Raw genomic sequence first — 21,760 nt, 5'->3', positions numbered from 1 at the left:
CCTTCCTACCTTTACAGAGACAGCTAGGTGGCACAGTGGATAGAGTGCTAGGCCTAGAGTCAGGAAGACTCATCTTCCTGAGTTCAAATCTGGCCTCAGATACTTGCTAGCTGTGTGACCCTGGGTAAGTCACTTAACCTTGTTTGCCTCCGTTTCCTCATCTGTAAAATGAGCCAGAGGAGGAAATGGCAAACCACTCAAGTATCTCTGCCAAGAAAACCCCAAATAGGGTCATGAAGACACAACAACAAAATCCTACCTTTACAGTCTTTCTATTCTTTACTCTCCCTCTGTACATTCTAGGATCCATCAGTGCAGATCTACGCACGCACATTTCTAAGAGCACAACACACTCCATCTCCATACGCTTACATTGCCGTCCCTCTTGCCTCTAATGTTCTGCCCCTTTACCTCTGCCTCGTCGTTCCCCTGGCTCCCAATTCAGAGGCAGATCAAATGGTCTTCCTAATTCTTGATGCCTCTCAGATGCTTCCCTTCTAGTCTCTCTCTATATAGTTGTTTGCACATTTCCCCCATTAGAAGCTTCTTGAGGGTAGTTAAAAAATATTGGCCTTTCTTTGTAATCCCAGGGCTTAGTACAGTGCCTGGAAATACTTGTAGTTGACTTTATGTCACTGAAGCACCGACACATAGCTTATAAGCATTAAGTGACTTGTACAGTAATAATAACTTTTATATAGCACTTTAAGGCTTGCAAAGCATTTTTCAAATATTATCTAATTTTCTTTTCACAATAACCCTTGGGAGCAAGCACTATTATTACTCCCATCTTAAAGACGAGGAAACTAATGCAAACAGAAGTTAAGTGACTTGCCCAGGGTCACACAACTAATAAGTATCTGAGGCCAGTTTTGAACTCTAGGGCTTCCTGACTGCAAGTCTAGTGTTCTATCTACTGAATCACTTGGCTGCCTCTCTTACATTGTGAAGACCACCCCATCTTCTTTGAAAGTCTTCCTTGACTTACATGGCACTATACTTTTCCAATACTCCTTTCACCCAATAGCTCTTTCTTCCTCCCTTTGCTGATTCACTCATTTAGTTAATAAAGATCTGAGTGTATATATAATATGGTCTGTGCACTAGTTAAACAGAAATACTCCAAGTTTTTGGATATTCTTTGTTTTCCTGGCTCTGTACCTTCTAGAATGTCCCCTTTCCTAAACTGTACCTGTCAAAATCATAACCATCTTTCAACAACTGACACAAATGTCCCTCCAATGCATCCTTCCTTGATCCATTCCCCATGACAAACCAGAAGTGAGCCCTCCTTCCTATGAATAACATAACATAACACTGTGTTCATACTTGCCTTCTAAAGATGGAGAAAGAATTTATTAAGCCCTTATTTGCATGTACTGTATATGTCTTAACTTCTCTATTATAATTGAGACATTTATGGAAAGGCATTATATTTGGGGGTGGAACCAAGATAATGAAGCATAGGCAGCAACTCAGCTGAACTTCCAACATTCTCCTCCAAACAACTTTAAAATAAAGCCTCAAACTGAATTCCAGAGTGGCAAAATCAACAAAAAGTCAGGATGAGACATTTTACAGCTTAATAAAATTTAGGAGGTAGCAGGGGTGGTGGTTGGCCTGGAATGCAGTGCCAGCCACAGCAACTCTGCCACCACAACACCAGCAGCAGGCCTTGGAGGTGGCTGCATCCATGGCAATAGCAGCTTCAGGAGCTCTCAGCCCCCAGATAGTAAGGGCCATAAGGATACAGGGGCCATGGTCACAGTTCCAGGGCAGAGAAGAGTGTTTGTGGTAATTCACAAGGGATCGGGGCACCTGGTCATAGTTCCAAAGCCAAGAGGAGTGCCAGCATTTGCAGCTGCAGAAGAACAAAGTTCTTTCTTGGGTAAAGACCAGAGCACAGGCTAGGAGAACAGTGACCATAGGTGGATCATACCCTTAGAAACACTGAAAACTTAACAGACCCACAAAACTAGCTCTGAAAACAAAATCATAAAAACCTGAAGCTGGGAAGAGTGCCCCTTCCACCCTGGGAGCATAACCCAACTTTAGCATAAAGTTAAAAATCAAGAAACACTCTAGAAAAAGTGAGCAAACAACAACAAAAAAGAACCTGACCATAAAAAGCTACTAGGATGACACAGAAGATCAAGACACAAACTCGGAAGATAATATATCAAAACCGCTACAAGCAAAACATCAAAGAAAACGTGAATTGGATATAAGCCCAACAAGAATTCCTGAAAGAGCTCCAAAAGGATTTCAAAAATGAGTAAGAGAGGTAGAGGACAAATATGGGAAAATAAATGAGAGGAATGTAAGGAAATTATGAAAAGATAGTCAACAGATTAGTAAAAGGGACACAAAAAACACATTAAAAAACAATTGGAAGATGGTGGAGTGAGCCCTCCCCCAAACCCCTCCAAATACATGTAAAAATGATTCTAAACAAATTCTAGAGCAGCAGAACCCACAAAAATAGTGAAACAAATTTCCAGCCCAAGACAACCTGGAAGGTCAACAGGAAAAGTCTGTTTCACCAAGCTGAGAGACCTGGAAAGACCTTAGCCTGGAAAGGCCAAGGTCTCCTAATGCATCCTGGGCCATCTCTAGTCATCCTAGTGAATATCAGGCCACTGGAATCAGATGGCTCTGGAGGAGAAAATGAAGCTGGTGACCTTGCACAGCCCTCCCTCATTCAAATCAAAGTCAACTGCATGTCATGTCATCATTTCCCTGATGTCATGGTCCTCTTCAAGAATGAAGAACAAACACAAAAACAACAGCAGCAGCAACAACAGCAACTTCTAGGTCTGTATCTCAAAAGAGAAAAAAACAGAAAGGGAAATGACATATATGTACAGAAATATTTATAGCAGTTTTTTCCTGGGAGTAAAAAATTAGAAATTGAAGGGATGCACATCAATTGGGGAATGGCTGAATAAGTTGTGGTATGTAATTATGATGGAATACTATTGTACTATAAGAAATGATGAGCATGATGCTCTCAGCAAAACGTAAAAAGACCTACATGGATTGATGCAAAGTGAAACGTACTGGCTACAAAGTAATAGCAATATTGTGGGATGATCAGCTGTGAATGACTTAGCTATTCTCAGCAATACAACAATCCATGAAAACTCTGAAGGACTTATGATGAAAAATGCTATCCATGTGCAGAGAAGGAACTGATGGTGTCTGAATACAGATTGAAGCAACTTTAGGGTTTTTTTTACTTTATTTTTCTTGAGTTTTTTTGTTTATGTTTTCTTTAACAATATGACTGTTACGGATATGTTTTGCATGACTACCTATATGGATGTATAACCTATATGGAGTTGCTTGTCTTCTCAGTGGAAGCGGAGGGGAGGGAGAAGGGGAGAGAATTTGGAATTCAAGGTTTTGAAAACATATATTAATAATTGGTTTTTTAACATATAACTGTGGAAAAATTAAATACTAAATAAATACAAAAAAATTAATAAGACAAAAACCACAACAAAAATAAAAAACTCAGAACTGAGTTTTAAAAAGAAGAACTGGCCAAGTGGGAAAGAAAAGCTCATTGGAGAAAATAATTCCGTAAAAAGTAGACCTGGACCTCACTAAAGAAAATAACTCTTTAAATATTAGAATTGTTCAAGTGGAAGCTAATGACTCTATGAGAAATTAAAACATAATCAAAGTCAAAAAATGAAAAAAATAGAAGAAAATGTGAGATGTGTCATTGGAAAAACAACTGACCTGGAAAATAGATCTAAGAGAGAAAATTTAAAAATTATTGGATTACCTGAAAGTCATGATCAAAAAAGAGCCTAGACATCATCTTTCAAGAAGTTACCAAGGAAAACTGCCCTAATATTTTAGAACCAGAGGGTAAAATAGAAATTGAAAGAATCCACCTATAGCCTCCTAAAAGAAATACCAAAATGAAAAGTAGGAACATTATAGCCAAATTCCAGAGCTCTCAAGTCAAGGAGAAAGTACTGCAAGCAACCAGAAAGAAATAATTCAAGTATCATGGAGCCAGTTAGGATAACACATGATTTAGCAGCTTCTACATGAAAGGATCAGAGTGCCTGGTATGTATTAAACACTTAATAAATGCTCTATCCATCTGTCTGTCTATATCTATCTATCTATGTCTATCTGTCCATCTTGCTGTGTGTCTACCTACCTATGATTATCTCTCCCTCTTTCTGTCCACTTATATCTCCATATTTGTCTCTATTTGTCTGACTGACTATCCTTCTGTCTATCCATCATTTATCTGTCTGACTGCCCCTCTATCTATCCATCATCTATCTGTCTGACTGATTGTCCCTCTATCTATCCGTCCGACTCACTGTCCCTCTATCTATCCATCATCTATCTGTCTGACTGTCCTTCTATCTATCCATCATTTATCTGTCTGACTGATTGTCCCTCTATCTATCTGTCTGACTGACTGTCCCTCTATCTATCCATCATCTATCTGTCTGACTGATTGTCCCTCTATCTATCTGTCTGACTGACTGTCCCTCTATCTGTCTGACTGACTATCCCTCTATCTATCCATCATCTATCTGTCTGACTGACTGTCCCTCTATCTATCCATCATCTAGCTACCTACCTATCTAAGTTTCCTTTCAAGGAATTTAGATGTAGACAGATGATTAAAGCATAGAATTCTAAATTTTGCCCTTCCTGGTTCTAATAAATCATGCAGGAGCTTTGTGGTCTCTTTGGCATCTTAGTGAACTAGTGCTAAAGGGACTTAGTATTTTGAAATGACTTAGCAAATCCTTGTTCTGTGATAGCTGTTGTATTAGTAAAAAGAAGATACAGCTTCCAGCTCAGTCTCTCTTCCTCCAACTCCAGCTGACATCATACAACACTGTGACTTTCAGGGAGCAGTGGGCTGGCCTCTCTCCTCCCTAGTATCATGGTTACCATGCCCAAGAGACCGGTAATAAAGGAGAGGTCATTAGAAAAGCTTGTGCCTGGGTGCTGGAAGCCTTTTTATTCTTTTGTATTCTTTTCTGATCTTTGGTGAATGAATATCTATCTTGAAATGGACATGTCCAGGACCAGCAATGAGCTGTGAGTTTGAGAGGTTCAAAGGGCCTGGGTCCCTTCAGATTGTAGCTCAATGGTGACAGGGGAGGACCTCAGCAACTCTTCTAGCTCTCTTAGAGAGGACCTAAAGGAGATGATTGGCCCAAGCCTGCTCAATACAGTGTAACAGACATGTACTTCAAGTTGTTTGGACACTACAGAGTCAAGGAGAAATGTAAAATGCCTAATTACCATTCCAAAAAACTCTTTTGTGTTCTTTTGAAGTTAATTTATCATCCTCTCATCAGATATAGTAGCTATAAGGTGAGTTATTTAATAGTTTTCTGTTGTTGTGTTACTGCACAAGTTGAGTCTTTTATATTTAATTTTTTTTCCTGTGGATAAGAATGAATTAGCTGTCCCATATTTGATTCATATTGTATATCTTGAACTTTTTTTAAAACTTATTTTTGGGAAAAGTGAGCTATGATAATAGTTCTAAGCAACTGTCACTAGGGTAGTGGGGTGGGGTTTAAATGAAATAAAGAGTGAATGAAAAGGAAACCTAATCCTCTCATTAAAGGCTAGGTTCCCCCAGGACTCAAGCGAGTCTAACTGCGTGAGTGGGTTCAGAGGAGAAAAGACTGTTAGTGGAGAGAGGAATCAAGTAGTATCCCAGCCCTTGTGGGTCCAGTTGTGGTTCCTCAATATTAAAGTTGTATGAGAATTTATCAAATAACATAAGAGATGTGTCAATGTAGTTTATGATTAGGCAGAAAATTAGTGGTATAGATAATAGTTACTTTAGGTTCAGCAGTTCCCTTGTTCTTTCTGCCCCTTTGCTACGAGCCTTCCTCAAAACTAAGTCATGGAAACATAAAATCCCAGTATTAGAAGAAAGACCAGTAGTCATCTAGCCCAACTAAAGGCATGAATCTCCTCTATAATGTCTCCAAGTGGTCACCCAGCCTCAGTTTAAACATCTGCAGTGATGGGAAAATCATGTCTTGAGCAATCTACTGCCTTTTCAAATAGCTCTAATTATTAGAAATTCTTCCTTCTGTTGAGCCAAAAACTTCTCACCTGTAACTTTAACTCCTTGGTCCTAGCTCTGCCCCCTGGAGCCATAAAGAATAAATAGAATGAACCTTGTACATAACATCCCTTTGTGCCTTTAAATGTTTAAAGGCAAATCTCATTTCCTACCTTTCCACTTCCACCCCTACACAATCTTCTTTTTTCTCCATTTTCATTCCTCCAAACTTCCTGATTAATCAACCAATAAGCATTTCTCAAGTGCCTACCATGAGCTAGGTACCTTGCTAGGCACTGGGAACACAAATACAAAAAATGAAAACATCCCTTCTCTCAAGGAGCTTTCTTGAAGAAAAATCCCATTCTAATAGGAGAGACAAGAAAGATTATACATATGTATGTATACATACATACATATGTATATACAAACAAAATAAATGCAAAGATAATACATACAAATAAATGCAAAATAGTTAAATAAGGTGGTATGAGAGGGTGACCATTAGCATTTGTTGAGGGGAAAGAAGTAGGACCAGGAAGGTGTATCTTGATGTATTATCTTGAAGGAAGGGAGGGGTGATATGAAGCAGAGGTGAAGAAGGAGTTCTTTCCCCCATGTACAGAAACCAGAAATGAAGTATCATGTGGAAGGAGCGAAAAGGCCAGTTTGGCTGTATTGCAGTGTACAGGAAGGAGCAGTAACATGCAATGAGGCTGAAAAATACTTCTCTCACTGTGTTAGCTCCCCAGTTATTATTGTTAGGCATGTTGGAAAGACAATTCCTGATCAGCTTTTCATTGGATTATATGTCCTCCGAGGTCATATAAGAGCCTGTATTTTGAACATGCTCTAGCTTCTTAATAAATCTCCTTAAAATGCAATATTCTCATGGTCTGACCATCAGTCTTCTTTTATTTTTATTTTTTTAATCTTTTAAAATTAAATTAAATTTATTTATCTATTTATTGGAGGGGAGAAGGCAAGGGTCACACAGCTAGTAAGTATGTCAAGGGTCTGAGGCCACATTTGAACTCAGGTCCTCCTGACTCCAGAGCCAGTGCTCTACTCACTGTGCCACCTAGCTGCCCCCATCAGTCTTCTTCTTAATTTGTTCTCAGAGAATTCATCATTGGCTTCAATTAAGGTCTTTATGTGGGTGATGCCAAAATTTTACATCTTCAGTCCTAACCTCTCACCTTCTCTCTAGTATCCTATCTCCAATTAGGAGACAGGACTTCTCCATTTAGATATGCTTAACCTGAAAACATTCTTTTCCTCACACAAAACAATTCCTCTTCCTAATTTCCTCATTTATATTATTATATACACTAGGCTTACACTCTTTGATTTCTCCCTCATCCTTGTTCTCTTTCCATCCAGTGAGTTAACAAGTACTGTTAATTTTTTTTAGTGTCTTTCAAAGTTGTTCCCTTCTCTCATGTCTACAACTGTCATCCATGTTCAGGTTTTCAACACTTCATGACTAGATGGGCACAACCACTTCTTTGTAGTATACCTGATTCTTGCCTCTTCCTACTTTAATCTATTGTGTATATACAAGTAAGAATAAGTATTCTCAAATAGTCAGTCAATAAGCATTTATTCAGTGCCTATTATGTTACTCCCTATTACTGAACCACCAATCAATCAGGCTAATTTTCTATGCAAATTCTACCCATCTCTACCTTCATTTTAGGTCTGGCTATTCCACCTTCTTGGAATACCTTCTTTTCTCCTCTCTGCCAAATTACATCTATTATTTTAAGAATTGGCTCAGAAAGAAGCCTTTGCCTAATTCATATCATATATACCAATTCCTTCTTTGCTTTGCTTAGCATTTAGTTATAGTTTGTACTATGTAATTTCTTATTTGCTTAGATTTTCAAAGTGTTTCTTGTGTGTTGCCTCATGTAAGTCAGCAAGGGTGCACAGTGAATGGAGCTCTTGGGCTTGGAGTCAAGAAAGACTTGAGTTCAAATCCAGACTCAGACACTTCCTAGCTGTGTGACCCTGGTTAAGTCATTTAAACTCTGTCTGCCACAGTCTCCTCAATTGTGAAATGAAGGTAACAGCACCCCTCCCAGGGTTGCTGCGAGGACAGAATGAGATAATATTTGTAAAGCACGTAGCACAGTGAGTGGCACATAATTAGCACTTAATAAATACTTATTTCCTTTTCCTTCTCGATCTTTCTTCCCTTATTTATTTATCTTGTCTTCCTTTCTAGGTTATGAGTATCCTAAGGGAAGAAACCCATCGAGGCCAGGACGATAAGAGTGGTATAGTAGAAAGATGTTGGATTTGGAGTTAGAAAGAGATACCTAATATCTAGGGTATTAATGAAAAGAAATGCTAGAGAAGGTGGCCTAGCCATACCGGATATTAAACTGTACTACAGAGCAGCAGTCATCAAAACTGCCTGGTACTGGTTAAGAAACAGGGGTGTGGATCAGCGGAATAGGATAGGTACACAAGTAGGAAAAATCAACAAGTTTAGCAATCTACTCTTTGATAAACCCAAAGAGGCCAGCTTCTGGGCTAATAATTCACTATTTCACAAAAACTGTTGGGAAAATTAGAAAATGGTAGGGCAGAAACTGGGCATAGACCAATATCTTACACCATATACCAAAATGAAGTCAAAATGGGTTCATGATTTAGGAGTAAAAGCTGATACTATAAGTAATTTGGGAAAGCAAGGAATAGTTTACTTATCAGATTTGTGGAAAAGTAAAGAATTCATGACCCAACAAGAGATAGAGAGCATTAAAAAATGCAAAATGGATAATTTTGATTATGTCAAATTGAAATGTTTTTGTACAAAAAAAAGCCAATGCAACAAAAATTAGGAGGGAAGCAGAAAATTGGGAGAATATCTTTGCAACTAGTATCTCTGATAAAGGCCTCATTTCTAAAATATACAGGGAACTGAGCCAAATATATAGGAATACAAGCCATTCCCCAATTGAGAAATGGTCAAAGGATATGAACAGGCAGTTTTCAGAGGAAGAAATTAAAGCTATCTATAGGCATATGAAAAAGTGCTCTGGATCACTACTGATTAGAGAAATGCAAATCAAAACAACTCTGCGGTACCACATCTCTCCTGTCAGATTGGCTAAAATAACAAAACAGGAAAATGATAAATGCTGGAAAGGATGTGGGAAAAATTGGAACATTGTTACATTGCTGGTGGAGTTGTGAGCTGATCCAGCCATTTTGGAGAGCAATTTGGAACTATGCCCAAAGGGCTATAAAAATGTTCATACCCTTTGACCCAGAAATACCACTTCTAGGGTTGTATCCCAAAGAAATCACACAAGCGGGAAAAGAACCCATATGTACAAGGATATTTATAGCGGCTCTTTTTGTGGTAGCCAAGAATTGGAAATCAAAGGGATGCCCATCAATTGGGGAATGGCTGAACAAGCTGTGGTATATGAAGGTAATGGAATACTATTGTGCCATAAGAAATGGGGATGATACGGACTTCATAACAACCTGGAAAAACCTACACGACATAATGCTGAGTGAGCGGAGCAGAGCCAGGAGAACATTGTACACAACCACAGATATATGGATTCCGTGAGGACCAACCCTGACATACTTCGCTCTTCTCAGCAACGAAGGGTGCAAGGACAACTCCAGGGGACTCATGATGGAGAATGCTATCTTCATCCAGAGAAAGAACTGTGAAGTTTGAATGCAGATTGAGGCACACTACATGCTCGCCTTTTTTCTTCCCTTTTGTTTTTGTTTTTGGGTTTTTTTTTTTTGGTTCTGTCTCTTCTTTCTCATGATTCATTCCATTGGTCACAATTCTTCTCCACAACTTGACTAGTGTATAAATTAATTCAATGTGAAGTTACACATGGTAGTTATATGAGATTCCATGCCGTCTTGGGGAGGGAGGGAGGAGGGAGGGGAGAAAATCTGGAATTCAAAATTATGTAGAACCATGTTTGGTAAACTAAAAATAAATTTAAATAAAAAAAAAGAGATACCTGAGTTTAAATCTGCTATCACCCATCCACTAACTGTGTGACTAGAGTCAAGTTTTGATTAACCTCTTTGAGACTCGACTTCCTTGTCTGTTAAATTAGAATAACAATACCAATAGTACTATTACTGGTGACTAGTGTCATCTACAAAGGGAATCAAATGAAACAATTCACTTCAGCAAAGAGAATTCAACAAGCATTTCTTAAAGTGCCTACCAAACGCAAGGCACTATCACCTGCTAGATACACAAGCATAAATACATAAAAATAGTTCCTGCCCTCAAAGAACTTATATTTCACTGGGTACTAAAACATGTAAAAAGATAAGTTAAGATACTCGGAGGCAGGATTGAGCACAACAATTATGGTGACGAGGAAAATCTTCGTTTTTCTAGGAGGTGACACCTGAGCGACAGCTTTAAGGAAACTAAGGATTCCAAGAAATGGAGATCAGGAGGGAGTGAATGGAATGCAGGGGTATAGCCTGCACAAAGGCACAAAGGTAGGAAATACAACGCTACATTAGGGGAATAGCAAGTTGGCCAGTTTAAATGAAAGGAAGAGGAGTAAAATAAAATAATTCAGAAAAGACAGGTTGGAGCCTGACTGAGAAAGGCTTTAAATGTCATGCTGAAGAGTCTGTGTTTTAAATTAAAGGCAATAGGGAGCCACAGAATATTCTTGAACAGAGAAGAAACAGGGTTGGTACTGTGTGTTAGGAAGATAAGTATGGTAGCTGCATTAAGGATGAATTGAAGAAGGGAAAGACTAGAAACATAGAGACTAATTAGAAGGCAATTACAATAGTCCATGATGACAGCCTGAATGAGGGTGGTGAGCATATTAAGGGAGAGAAGGAGATATGACAGTTATTGTGGAGATAGAATTGGTACAACTGGCTGTTATGTGAGATGTTTGTGAGAATGAAAAGTCACACATGATTCTGAAGTTATAAACTTGGGTGACGGAGGATGGTGGAGCTCTCAACAGGTATAGGGAAATTTGGAAGCGATGGATTTGGAGGTGATTCTAACAGGACATTCAGGTAGAGACACCCAGAAGGTAGGTGGCAATACAGAACCAGAACTCAGGAAATAATGAGGGTCATTCAATGCATATTTGGGAGCCATCCTAAAAGAGATGATAATTGAACTGATGGGAGCTTATGGCATTACAAGGAAAGTAGATATAGAGAAAGGAGAAATCCAGGATAGAAATTGAGGAAAACTTATGGATAAAAGTGGAACACTGATTGAAAGAAACTGGGGAGCAGTCAGATGGGTAGAACTAGGAGAAAGTAGTGTCACCATCAGTGAAGAAGTTAGGAGAAGGAGGGCAGGGTTGTGTCAGGTTGTGTCACACCAGAGAGGTCAGGAGGAATGAGGGCTGAGAAAAGGATTAGTAATTAAAAGATTGTGGGTAGCCTTGGAGATAGCATACATTCCAGGGGTGAGCTTGGAAACCAGATTGCAAGGAGTCAGAAAGTAAATGGTAAGGAAGTAGAGACCAAGAATGTGGATGGGGGGCAGCTAGGTCATGCAGTGCAGCTAGGGCATGCACTGGCCCTGAAATCAGGAGGACCTGAGTTCAAATCCGGCCTCAGACACTTGACACTCACCAGCTGTGTGACCTTGGGCAAGTCACTTAACCCTGATTGCCTCGCCTCCCCCTTCCAAAAAGAAAAAGGAATGTAGATGGCTTTTCTTAAGGGTTGGACCATGAAAGGGAGAAGAGATTTGGAATGATGATTTGAGGAGATGTCAGGGTAAAGTGATACTTCTTTGATGATGAGGGAGACCTGAGACCATTTTTAGGCAGCAAGGGAAGGAAGCAGTAGAGAGAAAGTGATTGGATCCAATAAAAGAATGATCAAAGGAGTGAGCTACAGGAGAATATAGGAGGAAATATGTTCAAGAATGCAAGTAGAGGAATTGGCCTTAGCAAGGGCTACCTAAATGTCAGATACCATTATTATGTGATCTTTTATATCCTTCACAGGACCAATTTGGCTAGAATATGGGATAGTAGGTTCTTTTCCTCTAGTTTGGAGGGAAGAGGATGGAAAGAAAACTTATCATGTCTAATTCAGCAATAGGACATTACATTTCCAAGTATTTCTAGCAATAGCATTAGGAACGGAGCCACACCCTGACTAATCTCTTGGAGATGACAATAGTGGTTCCTTACATGACAGTACTATTTAGAACTGCAATATGGCTGCTGAACTTAAGAAGAGTTCATTCACTATGATGTGATCTTAATACAGGCACAGCACTCTTGATAGTCAAAAATTTCCACCTAGGATATAAGCTTTGAGAATCTATTGATACAGAAATTTATTTGGGAGAAACTGGCCCTGACTATAAGGTTTGGACTCTTTCACAATGAGGTCTTTATAATAATATCAGCTTTGAAAGTAAAGCAAAAATATGATTTGCTTAGTTCTATGTTTGAGGTGTTTGGTTTTTTTAAAGACAAATCTTTGTTTCCTTGCTCTAAAGGTATAGCTTTTTCATTCCCCTATCGCTAGGTGTCTGAATGAATGAAAAAATAGAGATAACAAGTGCTATAATAGTTGCTCCTTTTCTAGGATGGTAGGTTTTAATTGTTCAAAAAGTAAATAGGTGGTTTTCTTTGTCTCCATCTTGGAGCCTGGGAGGCCTAGTGGAAACAGGACTTCTAGAATAGCAAAATGTCTGGAAGACTGTGGTCCAAGGCCATTTTTGCTGGTTACAAGCAAGGCCTACGAAACCAGGGGGAACATACGGCTCTTCTGAAAATTGAGGGAGTCTATGCTTGTAATGAAACTGAATTCCATTTGGGCAAGAGATGTGCTATGTATACAAAGCCAAAAACAACATAGTGACTCCTGGTGGGAAACCAAACACAACAAGAGTCATCTGGGGAAAAGTTATTTGGGCTCATGGAATAGTGGAATTGTTCGAGCCAAGTTCAGAAGCAATCTTCCTGCCAAGGCCATTGGACACAGGATCTGAGTGATGCTCTATCCCTCAAGGATCTAGAATATGAAAGCTGGTTAAATAAAATTACACATTTTTTGCAAATGTAAAAAAAATAGTAAATAGGTGCTCTAGGGCATCTTGTGCCTCCTTCCAAGGTACCCAGCTTCCTTTGATGAAGCTGCTTTACTGAAGATCTAGATAACTATACTGTCTATGTTTAAAGTGTTTTGATGAAAAAAGGGAGCCTCAGGGCAGCTAGGTGGTGCAGTGAGTAGAGCACCTGCCCTGGAGTCAGGAGAGGACCTAAGTTCAAATCTGGCCTCAGACACTTGATATACTTACTAGCTGTGTGACCTTGGGCAAGTCACTTAACCCCAATTGCCCTGCCTTCCCTCCCCCCCTCCAAAACAGAGAGTCTCAGGAAATAATGAATTCTGTCCTGATTGGTGAGTTCCTGTCTAGACTTCATTAGAAGCCCCAGACATGGTATTCATCTTACTTACTCTAGACTGTTCCACTTTTAACACCAGCTGCCTCATCACTTTGAGAATGACTCTACCCTGAAAACTGATTCAAGAATCGATGAGTCCCCACAAAGAACCACGATATCATCAGAAGCCCTTAGGGTCTAAACAACCTGGCTTTTGTTTTTTATCCCCAGTGCATATAATTAGTAAATGTTTTGTCTATCTATCTATCTATCTATCTATCTATCTATCTGTCTGTCTGTCTGTCTGTCTGTCTGTCTGTCTATCTATCTATCTATCTATCTATCTGTCTGTCTATCTATCTAATGCAAGGTAGGTAAGGTAGTAGATAGAGCACTGGGTCTAAGTCAAAAGACCTGAGTTCAAATCTGACCTCAGTCAACTTATTAGCAGTGTGACCCCGGGCAAGCCACTTGACTTCTATCTGCCTCAGTTTCTTCAACTGCAATATGGAGATAACACCTACCTCCCCTGGTTATTGTGAGGATCAAATGTAATAATATTTGTAAAGCACATAGCACAGTGCCTCACACATAGTAAGAGCCTCATAAATGCTTGTTTTCTTCCTTCCTCCTTCCTATCTATATCTTTGTTACTCGATTACCTTCATTTCTAAAGAAATTGAAGAATTGAAATCAAAAGGAAAACAAGAGAATGAAGAGTTGTCTATGTGTGGACTGATGTGTTCAGAGAAGCTAGGAACCATGTGGGTTTTTTTTTTGGTTTTGGTTTTGGTTTTGTTTCTTACCTGTGTTATTCGGATCATACTTTTGGAAAGCCTTCATGAGTTCCGTTTTCCGGCTCATCATTCTCTCTCCTAATATCCTGAAGGCAGAATTTTCAACAAGATCCACCCTATTTTAAGAAACAAATTATATAGGTTACTAAATGATTTATAACCTTTGATCTAAGGATCTCACTGATAGGGTTATATACCCCAAGGATACTACCGACAGCAAACAACAAAAACCAAAAAACCAAAGCTCACATGTACAACACTGTTCATAGAAGCATTATATGGGATACCAAAAACCTGGAAACAAAATATGGATCCATTTACTGGAGAATGGCTGGACAAATAATGAGGCATAATATAAGGGCAATGTAATATTATTATGCTGTGATGAATGATGAATATAAAAAATTTGGAGGTCCAGCCTCCAGAGCACTTTGAGAAAGCAGACCCCTTGCACCCAAGACCAGCCAAGACAGCGGGAATGAGCCCTAAAGGAGCGTGACATTCTTCTGCTTTCCCTATGGCTGTTAACCATGTCACCAGAGAAATGAAACAGTAACAAACAATGTAACTGAGAAAGGACAAACTAGACCAGGGGTGGGGAACCTATGGCCTTGAGGCCACATGTGGCCCTCAAACTTCACAGAACAAACACCCTTAATAAAAGGATTTATTCTAGTTACTAAACACTCAAATAGAAGAGAAACTTCAAAAGAACTAGAGCCCTCTTTGCCTTAGACTTCTGTATGTACTTGTGGGACAGTGTGTTCCAGGTTTAGGGGAACTATTTTGTCTCAATTATTCTTATCATAACTGCTTAGTAAATACTTCTAATTAAAAACTAATGAACTTGGCTTGGATAATTAATGTTAACTAGATAATCAATCTGGAGCATACTGGTGGGGACTTTTGAGTAAGGGTGTTAAAACCACCGTGATGACCTCAGGGTTGCCCCTAAAATTCTGAGGAGTCTCATAATTCCCTCTGGGGCTCTGGCCTGCCAATGCTAGTGAAGTCTGGTGGAAATAACCCTGGAGGGAGTGTTAAACTTGTAGAAAGCAAGGTACTACTGACACAAAACAAAATGAAAGATCCAAAGTCAAATGAACAGATATAAAATGGCTACAACCATGTAAATAAAGTCAACATGGAATGACAACAAAATCCTGGTCAAATATTTATTTATTTATTTTCCCTTTCTGTTTCATATTGATAGTCTTTGAGCGGTGGGAGGGGAGGTAGTTTGAGAGAGAGAGAGAGTGGAATGTACTTTGTAAGGCAAATTCGGTTGTTTGTTGCAACACTATCAGAAAAAGTGTATCAATAAGCTTTTAAAAATAGATACATCACATTAAGGTGTTGCTTCACTATCATTTACTACTAGTTTTCAAAACGAATTACACAAATTCCTTCCTCTTGCTTCAAACACTTGACCCCTGGGATCATTTAGTCATTTTATACTATTTGTTAGGCACCCAATCCCCTCTCCCCCTCCCCACTGCCCCTAACTACAGTACTAAATGTCAGAATATTTGAGCTATTTTGGACCTTTGAGATCATCTAGTAATCAGGGTGGAGAACCTGCAGCCTCGAAGCCACATGTGGACTTCTAGGTCCTTGGGTGCCTTTTGACTGAGTCTAGGTTTTACAGAACAAATCCTTTTATTCAGAGGATTTGTTCTGTGAAGTCTGGATTCAGTCAAAGGACCACACTTGACCCAAAGGGCCACATGTGGCCTCAAGGCCATAGGTTCTCACCCCTGATTATAGTTCACCTTCCTCATTTCACAGAATAAAAAACCTAGGCCCTAAAACGTTGTGACTTGTCCAAGGTCACTTAGCTAAATAAAGACAGGGGACAATAAAGAGGCAAGACTAGAACAGAAAGGATCTGAAGTCTGAATGCTGGAGATGAGAGGAAAAACAAAAACTAAAAGGCAGAGAAGTTGTTAGAATTTGTATTATACAGCTGAGGAAAGTTCCTGTTTATGTTAGCTCTTTGAGCAGGAATCAGCCAATTTCTGAAACCAACTAAATTCAGACAAGAAGAAAATAGCACTGTATTTTAATGAGGGTAGACTGGCATAAGGAGGGACCAATCCTGGGAGCATGCACAGATATTCTCTCCTAGTCCAAACGACCACATAGAAACTGGGGGTGTGGGACTGTTTCTGGCCATATGAGACAAGGGGCTTACACTAAGTGATGAATAAGTCTGATTAGAAGTCTAGCCTAGCAGCTAGAGAACTGATGACTCAGATTGCTGACCCAGAACTTAGAAGGTATATATGAAGACCAACCTGCTTTTTCATTGCTTACCTTCCTTTGTGGTCATGAGGTGACAGGACAATTTTGAGTTGCCCCTGTGAACTAGGTGGTGGGACAGGCAGTGACCACATGGCCATAAAGGCTGTGAGAACTTGTCCTCCTCTGTCTCTTTGTGTTTCTTCATTCCTAATCTTAGGTGAACTAGAATGCCAAGATGAAATTGTCCAGATGGTGACCTTGTGAGTATCAACCGGATAAATATTAGGTAAAAGTGTCTACTAGAGCCACTGGCAGAATTCCCCAAACTAGTGATGGCTGACATCAATAGAAGTGTCCCCAACTAATGAGAAAAGACAGTCACTTGAGGAGGGCAGCAGCTTGAGTGAATGTGTCTTCTTGTGACAAGGAGAATTTCTAGCTCTGAACTTAAAGAAGGCATGAAACCTGGAAGCCTGGCTGATTGGCTGGGTACACCTAAGGGAACTTCAGGACAATTCCACAAAGGGAGAAAAGGACTCTACAGATGAATGCCAGATATACATATTCACTCCTATTCTCTCTCCCATACTACAAAGTTCCTATTGGACATTTCAAACTGAATGCTCCACGGGCATCTCAAATTCAACATGACCAAAAGAGGAATCATTATCTTTCTCCCTAAAACTATGCCTCTCTGAAGATTCCCTATTACTGTTAAGGTAAAACGTCCTTCTGTGTTGACTAGGTCCACCACAGATTGATTCTATATAATCTCAACTGATCCTCATTGTGGCAAGGCAATCCTCTTAACACTGCTTTACTGATTTAGCAGATCACTCACCACAGCACCTTTTCCAAATTTTTTCATCTCTTCTCAAGCCTCTCTCCTCCCACTCTCTCACCCAAGGACTCACTTCACACTTTAATGAAAAACCAGAGGTCACTTTACAAAAGCTCTCTCGTCTCCTCTCCTCCTTTACCCATCTCACTCAGATATCAAAGACAGCCATGTGGCATTGGGCCTGGGGTCAAGAAAACCTAGTTCAAATCCAGCCTCAGACCCTTCCTAGCTGCATGACCCTGGGCAAGTCACTTAGCCTCTGTCTCTCCATCTGCTTCCACAACCGTAAAATGGGGATAATAATAGCAACCACCTCCCAGGGTTGTTGTAAGGATCAAATGAGATAATATTTGTAAATCATTTATCACAGCATATAGCAGGTGCTATATAAATGCTGCCTATTCTTGTTGTTATTGTTATATCTTCATTAGTATACACAAAAATTGTTATAGAAATCAACAAAGTCTAAGAAAGTAAAGATTGATACATGGGGCACAAGGGATGGGATCAACCAACTCAAAATGAGAAGATATTAGGCTTTTGGATGAGTGGCAGTACTCTGGCAAGGAGGAGCACTGGCATAGCAGAGCTGTGGCAGCAGTGGAGAGGGAACCTTCCTCATAGTTCCAAGGCAGATAAGAGTGCTTGTGGTCACTCACAGATGAGAGCACAGGCCAGTAGAGGATTAAACACCTCCCCTTAGATCATACCACCTTGGAAGAACTGAAAACTTACAGGTCCCCAGAAATATCTCTGAAAACAGCTGCACAAAACCCCTGAACCTTAGGACAGTGCACCCTTTACACTGGAAGCCAAGCCCTACTTTAACAAAGAGTTAAAAAGTTAAGTAACTGGCTGGGAAAATGAGCAAACAGTGGAAAAAAACTCAAGACTATAGAATTTTACTTTGGTGACAAGGAAGATCAAAACACACACTCAGAAGAAGATAACAAAGTCAAAGATCCTACATCCAAAGCCTCCAAGAAAAATATGAATTGTCTCATACCATGGAAGGGCTCAAAAAGGATTTGGAAAATCAAGTAAGAAAAGCAGAGGAAAAACTGGGAAGAGAAACAAAAGTGATACAAGAAAATCATGAAAAACAAGTCAATAGCTTGCTAAAGGAGACCCAAAAAATACTGAAGAAAATAACACCTTAAAAAATAGAGTAACTCAAATGACAAAAGAGCTCCAAAAAGCCAATGAGGAGAACAATGCCTTGGAAAGCAGAATTGCCCAAATGGAAAAGGAGGTCCAAAACCTCACTGAAGATAATAATTTCTTTAAAATTAGAATGGAGTAAATGGAAGCTAATGACTTTATGATAAACCAAGAAGCAATAAAACAATGCCAAAAAAATGAAAAATAGAAGACAACGTGAAATATCTCATTGGAAAAACAACTGACCTGGAAAATAGATCCAGGAGAGATAACTTTAAAATTATTGGACTACCTGAAAGTTATCACAAAAAAAGGAGCCTAGACATCATCTTTCAAGAAATTATCAAGGAAAACTGCCTGGATATTCAAGAATCATAAGGTAAAGTAGAAATTGAAAGAATACACCAATCACCTCCTGGAAGAGGTTTCTTTTTCCCAGAAGGAAAACTTCCAAGAATATTATAGCCATATTCCAGAGTTATCAGGTCAAGGAGAAAATGTTGTAAGCAACCAGAAAGAAAAAATTCAAGTATTATGAAAACACAACCAGGATATCACAAGATTTAGCAGCTTCTACATTAAGGGATCAGAGGGCTTGGAACATGATATTCCAGGGTCAAAGGAGCTAGGATTAAAACCAACAATCACCTACCCAGCGAAACTGAGTATAATACTTCAGGGGAAAAAAGACTTTCAATGAAATAGAGGACTTTCAAGCATTCTTGATGAAAAGACCAGAGCTGAATAGAAAATTTGACTTTTAAATACAAGAATCAAGAGAAACATGAAAAGGTAAACAGGAAAGAGAAATTGTAAAGGACTTATTAAAGTTGAACTGTTTACATGCCTACGTGGAAAGATGATATTTGTAACTCATGAGACCTTTCTCAGTATTAGGGTAGCTGAAGGGAATATACATATATTTAGACAGAGGGCATAGGGTGAGTTGAATATGAAGGGATGATATCTAAAAAGTAAAATTAAGGGGTGAGAGAAATATATTTGGAAAAGGAAAAAGAGAGAGCTAGAATGGGGTAAATTATCTCACATAAAAGAGGCAAGGAAAAGCTGTTGTAATGTAAGGGAAGAGGGGGTAGGTGAAAGGGAATGAGTGAACCTTACTCTCATCGGATTTGGCTTAAGGAGGGACTAACACACACATCCAATTGGGTATTTTACCCTACAGGAAAGTAGGGGGGAAGGGGAGGGACAGGGGAATGATAGAAGGAAGGGCAGACTGGGGAAGGGGGTAGTCAGAAGCAAACACTTTTGAAAAGGGACAGGGTCAAAGGAGAAAATAGGATAAATGGGGAGGGATAGGATAGAGGGAAATATGGTTAGTGTTTCACAACATGACTATTATGGAAGTGTTTTGCGCAACAACACACGTATAACCTATATTGAATTGCTTGCCTTCTAAAGGAGGGTGGATGGGGAGGGAAGAAGAGAGAGAATTTGGAACTCAAGGTACTAAAAACAAATGTTAAAAATTGTAAGATTTTTAAAATTGTAAGATATATAGGCAATGGGGTATAGAAATCTGTCCTGCCCTACAAGAAAGTAAGGGGGAAGAGGATAAGGAGAGAAGAGTGGAGTGATAGAAGGGAGGGCAGATTGGGGAAAGGGGTAATCAGAATGCATGCGTCATGGGGTGCAGGGGAGGGGAGAGATGGGGAGAAAATTTGTAACTCAAAATGTTATGGAAATGAATGTTGAAAACTAAAAATAAATTAATTAATCTTAAAAACCCACAAATGTCTGACCACTTTCTCTCTTCCCCTATCCCTTGTTGTTCAGTCATTTTTTTTCAGTTATGTTAGACTCTTTGTAAGTTGGGGTTTTCTTGGCAAAGATACTGCAATGGTTTGTCATTTCCTTCTCTAGCTCATTTTACAGATGAAGAAACTGAGACAAACAGGGTTATTAAGTGACTTGCCCAGGGTCACACAGCTAATAAGTGTCTGAGGCCGGATTTGAACTCAGGAAGATGGGTCTTCCTGACTTCAGTCCTGGTTCTCTATCCACTATGCCACCTAGCTGCCCTGGCTCCCCTATCCCTGCCATTTGATAAAATCCAATAACTTCCTATTATTCTTAGGAACAATTATAAACCCTTCTCTTTGGCACTTTCACAACCTGTCTCCAATTTAACATTAGACATTTTCCTTATTACATTATACATATAATATAATGTCTTATTATACATTTTCCCCCTTCACATACTCTACTATCTAGTCAAACTAGCCTTCTTACCATTTCTCATGGATGACACTGCCCCTTAGAATCCCTATTCTCCTTCAAGACTCATTTCTCCCACCACTTTCTCCATGAGATCTTTCCTCATGTCCCAAGCTGCAAACACCTGCTCCCATCACTTAATGCATCTATTTTGTATATGCCTATCTACAAAGACTCATCGTCTTCATTGACACAATGTAAGCCTCTCAAGGGTAAGAACTATTTCACTTTTTCCTTTGCATCTTCACTGCCTAGCACAATGCCTGGCAGCAACAAGAATATCAGAGATACTAAGTCTCAAGGTGAATTGGGCAGATGATGAGTGTTACTTAAACACTTCAGAGAATGTGTGGCTTCACTGATGTAAATATTCCTTCCATCACTGCATCTCATGATCGGGCCCCAGGGAGCTTCTATTATGTGGTCTCAATCTTCCCTCTAGGAGGAAGCTGTTTACATGTGAGGGAATAGGAGTTGAGATAGTAGGAAAAATAAGGAAGAAAAGCTTGTGGGGAATGTGAAAAAGGAGTGATAAAGGTAGAATAGGAGTGTCAGTATGTACAAAGCTGAGATTCATGTACCATGAATTTGTAGTGGCTAAAATCAGCTCCATTTTGTGACTTTCTCCAAGAATGAACAATATTCCTGGTGTAGGAGAGGAGAAGTTGGGTGGTGGGGTTACCCAGGGTTTCTTAAGTTGGGAATGACAGGTCAGGAGTACAAGTAATTAAAAAATAGTAATTGGTGAATCATTAAAATATGAACTCCCTCAGCTTCCTTTCTTCATTCCTCAAACCTTTTCAGCATGATCATCCTCTTTCCTCTTTCTTTTATTAGAGAAAAAACTACTCACTAAGAATAATCCTTGTACTTACACCCTTCATCCCAATGCCACTTTCCTTTTCTAGTATTCTTACCCAACAGTTGTCCCCTCTATATTATACATTTTTAATTTCTCCATTTTCATTTGCTTTTTTCTTTTTTAGGTTATAATTTTTTCAATCAGTTA

At 39.3% G+C, this 21,760-nt stretch overlaps 1 protein-coding gene across 1 annotated transcript in view; it reads right to left on the bottom strand.

Annotated features, from left to right (window-relative positions):
- Positions 1-21,760, bottom strand: part of PPEF1 (protein phosphatase with EF-hand domain 1) — a 158,727-nt gene that overhangs the window by 5,332 nt on the left and 131,635 nt on the right. Inside the window, 1 exon segment of the mRNA XM_036744190.1 lies at positions 14,277-14,383. Coding sequence (XP_036600085.1) covers positions 14,277-14,383 — 107 coding nt within the window.

This window comes from Trichosurus vulpecula, chromosome 2, assembly GCF_011100635.1.
Source record: "Trichosurus vulpecula isolate mTriVul1 chromosome 2, mTriVul1.pri, whole genome shotgun sequence".
In the NCBI taxonomy this organism is placed as follows: domain Eukaryota; kingdom Metazoa; phylum Chordata; class Mammalia; order Diprotodontia; family Phalangeridae; genus Trichosurus; species Trichosurus vulpecula.
Note: the sequence above shows the minus strand (reverse complement) of the source record. Positions and strands in the feature narration are given on the sequence as shown.